This window comes from Salarias fasciatus, chromosome 7 (genome assembly GCF_902148845.1).
Source record: "Salarias fasciatus chromosome 7, fSalaFa1.1, whole genome shotgun sequence".
Classification (NCBI taxonomy): Eukaryota; Metazoa; Chordata; class Actinopteri; order Blenniiformes; family Blenniidae; genus Salarias; species Salarias fasciatus.
In genome coordinates, this window is record NC_043751.1 from 31,191,650 (window position 1) to 31,195,851 (window position 4,202).

The window sequence follows — 4,202 nt, forward strand, 5'->3', positions numbered from 1 at the left end:
AACAGCTGAACATGGATAATACAAACCAATCACAGTCACAATTATAAATCAGTAAATCAGGATGCAATATTGATGTGCAATAAATCACAATAAGCATGTGAACTTGGCTGCAGAATCAACAAATTACAAGCAGGACTAACTTATATTCAAATAGGACTAATCAGCAAAGTGAAACACAACATATCTCCATGAAACAACAGAATACTTCAATAAACATAAAATATACTTCAGTGAGAAGTGGAAAATGACTTACATTTCGTCATGAACGCACACAAAAGGCAGGAAAACACACAAAAACTCCACACAGCTCCATAAAGTCCTCCTGCAGAATCGGCCTGCAGCTGTAGTGTGACTGGGCATGCCCAGACTAGTTCAGGCTGCATTTATCCAGTCACCAGCAGGCGGTGCTGTTGGATCTTTAGGGCTTTCTCACAGTTGATGTTATTTTGTACGGAGCCCCTAAAGGGACATGGAGGGAAAAAAATATTGGTGGGTGAAAAAAAAAAAAAAGGATGAACTTTTGCGAGATCTCGCAAAACAATTGCGAGATCTCGCAAAATAATTGCGAGATCTCGCAAAATAATTGCGAGATCTCGCAAAACAATTGCGAGATCTCGCAAAATAATTGCGAGATCTCGCATTTATTTTTGCGAGATCTCGCAAAGATTGTTTTTTTTTTTTAAGTAGCGTCAATGAACCGGAAGTAAAACAGACACTCAAAGATGGAGGAATACACACATCATCCGTGGGAGAAGTTTATTGATTTTTATTTTGGTATTGGCCTCACATACAAAGATATTAAATCAGTTCTTGGCCGGAGACATGGCTTTGACATAAGTGAGAGACATCTGAAAAGATTACTCAGCGCGAGGGGACTTTCTCGTCGTAAAGAGTACTGTGATCTTGCAGTCCTGGTTGAATTCATCAGCAACCAACTACAGTACTCTGGCCAGCTTCACGGGTACCGGTGGATGTACGCAAAGTGTCGAGAACATGGACTACGGGTAAAGAAGGAGGATGTGCGGTTGGTGTTGAAGGAGCTGGATCCCAGAGGAGTGTCGCTAAGGCAAGCAGGACGTTTACGACGACGGCGCTACTTCTCGAGAGGTCCTAACTTCATTTGGCACATTGACTCGTATGATAAACTGAAGCCATATGGATTTTGTATCAACGGAAGCATCGACGGTTTTTCTAGGAAAATAATCTGGCTTAATGCCTACACCACGAATAGTGACCCAAAGTTGATCGGAGGTTACTACGTTGAAGCAGTGCAACGTTTAGGAGGCTGTCCAAGGATTGTGAGAGGCGATCTCGGGACCGAAAACGGCCATGTTCGACGCTTTCAGCGGTTCCTCGTCCCCATTCATCCAGACGGCACTTTTGACAGCTATTTGGAGGGAGCTAGCACCGCCAATCAACGGATCGAATATTGGTGGGGTGTTCTCCGCAACCAGTGTGTGGAGTTCTGGTTGTCCTTGTTTGCAGACATCAGAGACAACGGGTTTTTTGACGGCGGGTTTCTGGACAAGGCCATCCTTCAATTTTGTTGCATGGGACTCATCCAGGTGAGAGAGAGAGAGAGAGAGAGAGAGTGTGTGTGTGTGTGTGTGTGTGTGTGTGTGTGTGTGTGTGTGTGTGTGTGTGTGTGTGTGTGTGTGTGTGTGTGTGTGTGTGTGTGTGTGTGTGAGAGAGAGAGAGAGAGAGAGAGAGAGAGATAGGGAGGAGGAAAGAGACAGGAAGGATGGAGGGAGGAGAGAGAGACTGAGGGAGGAGAGAGACAGGAGGTGAGGAAAGAGACAGGAAGGAGGGAGGAGAGAGAGACTGAGGGAGGAGAGAGACAGGAGGTGAGGAAAGAGACAGGAAGGATGGAGAGAGGAGGAGGGAGGAGAGAGAGACTGAGGGAGGAGAGAGACAGGAGGTGAGGAAAGAGACAGGAAAGATGGAGGGAGGAGAGAGAGACAGGGAGGATAGAGACAGGAAGTGAGGAAAGAGACAGGAAGGATGGAGGGAGGAGGAGGGAGGAGAGACTGAGGGAGGAGAGAGACAGGAGGTGAGGAAAGAGACAGGAAAGATAGAGGGAGGAGGAGGGAGGAGAGAGAGACTGAGGGAGGAGAGAGACAGGAGGTGAGGAAAGAGACAGGAAAGATGGAGGGAGGAGGAGGGAGGAGAGAGAGACTGAGGGAGGAAAGAGACAGGAGGTGAGGAAAGAGACAAGAAGGATGGAGGGAGGAGGAGGGAGGAGAGACTGAGGGAGGAGAGAGACAGGAGATGAGGAAAGAGACAGGAAAGATAGAGGGAGGAGGAGGGAGGAGAGAGAGACTGAGGGAGGAGAGAGACAGGAGGTGAGGAAAGAGACAGGAAAGATGGAGGGAGGAGGAGGGAGGAGAGAGAGACTGAGGGAGGAAAGAGACAGGAGGTGAGGAAAGACACAAGAAAGATGGAGGGAGGAGGAGGGAGGAGAGAGACAGGAGGTGAGGAAAGAGACAGGAAAGATGGAGGGAGGAGGAGGGAGGAGAGAGAGACTGAGGGAGGAAAGAGACAGGAGGTGAGGAAAGAGACAAGAAAGATGGAGGGAGGAGGAGGGAGGAGAGAGACAGGAGGTGAGGAAAGAGACAGGAAAGATGGAGGGAGGAGGAGGGAGGAGAGAGAGACTGAGGGAGGAAAGAGACAGGAGGTGAGGAAAGAGACAAGAAGGATGGAGGGAGGAGGAGGGAGGAGAGAGAGACTGAGGGAGGAGAGAGACAGGAGGTGAGGAAAGAGACAGGAAAGATGGAGGGAGGAGAGAGAGACTGAGGGAGGATAGAGACAGGAAGTGAGGAAAGAGACAGGAAGGATGGAGGGAGGAGGAGGGAGGAGAGAGAGACTGAGGGAGGATAGAGACAGGAGGTGAGGAAAGAGACAGGAAGGATGGAGGGAGGAGGAGAGACAGAATTGTGGATACATTTTTTTTTTTGGCACAATTTAAGTGTACATGTATGTACAGTTCTTCCTAATTGTATTTTGTATATTCTTTTTAACAGGATGAGTTGGATGACACTGCACAGGTTTGGAATGCACACACCATCAGACCATCAAATAACATCCCCAGTGGTCGGCCCAATGTGATGTATGCATTACCTCAACTCTATGGGACCAGAGACTTCCTTTCCCCTGTTGAAGATGAATATCTTCAGCTGTGCAAAGAAGAATGCGTCTTTCGCCGGGCGATACCATGTGATTCAGATGTGAATGAACTCTGCAACATCTTAATGGCAGAGTCTCATCTGACTCTGCCAAGAGATCCCTACCAAGCTGTGAACTTATATTTTCACTTAAGAGAAGCCATCACTTCATCTCTGTAAGTCAGGGATATTTCATTGTGCCCTGTCGCGGCCATTGTGTTGAGTAGGGAGGTGTGCTACTATGATGTAAATGTCCACATCACTCCTCACTTCTGTCATTGTATTTGTTTTACAACTGGAAGATGGGAAAATTTTTCCTCTTTTCTCTGTTTTATGTTATATAAAAGTGATTCTTTTGAGATTTTTTGACAAAACAAGACATTTAAAGATGTCATCTTAAAACTCTGATATTTTTCTGTCTAAATGATTATTGATGATGAAGAGAATCATTAGTTGCAGCCCTAATCAAGTGATATGTAACTGACAGTGAAGATATCTGTGGATGAATGAACTTTATAGCCAAGTACTGCAATGTCAGAGTGGAACAGAAACTTTATTCATTAATCTGTATGAACAGTGAAAAATGTGAAATCTGCAACCCTGAATAAAGGTAAATTTTGCTTAATCTGACTGGTTTGTCAATTAAAAGCAATTGATAGAAATGTTTACAATACTTACAGGTCACTTCACAGCAAAATGCTCTCACATTCAATAAAAATATGTGATGGCAAGTTCTAGCAGTAAATTCAAGTAATATAATGGAAAAATTACAATCATTCTGAAGGCCATCTCACACAGGCAAAATCTGCTTATACATTTTCTAAACAGGACTGCTCATTAGTATCTCAACATTGAGTTTCAAACTGTCTCTGAATGAGCAACCAACTGGCATTACTTTAACATCAACAATGAACAATTCTACCAGTGATGGACAACTGTGAATTACAGAATATTACACTAATATTCTTTTTAAGAACAAGTTCAGCATTAAAGCTGGGTTAAACTCAAACTGATGGAAATGAATGCTGCAGTCATTTTCAA

General features: G+C 45.0%; 1 protein-coding gene across 1 annotated transcript; it reads left to right on the forward strand.

Moving 5' to 3' along the window:
* The first annotated feature begins 760 nt into the window (after positions 1–760).
* On the forward strand, positions 761–3,679 carry LOC115392273 (uncharacterized). Its single transcript, XM_030096844.1, has 2 exons — positions 761–1,565; positions 3,021–3,679. Exons 1-2 carry the CDS (start codon positions 972–974, stop codon positions 3,339–3,341), a joined length of 915 nt encoding a protein of 304 aa, XP_029952704.1. The 5' UTR covers positions 761–971; the 3' UTR covers positions 3,342–3,679.
* The last annotated feature ends 523 nt before the right edge of the window (positions 3,680–4,202 follow it).

Bases quoted from the DNA above. Each gene is read 5' to 3' on its own strand.
- LOC115392273 (XM_030096844.1), top strand. From the start codon at position 972: ATGTACGCAAAGTGTCGAGAACATGGACTACGGGTAAAGAAGGAGGAT. The intron at 1,566-3,020 runs GTGAGAGAGAGA...TCTTTTTAACAG, and splicing joins GTTGCATGGGACTCATCCAG to GATGAGTTGGATGACACTGC.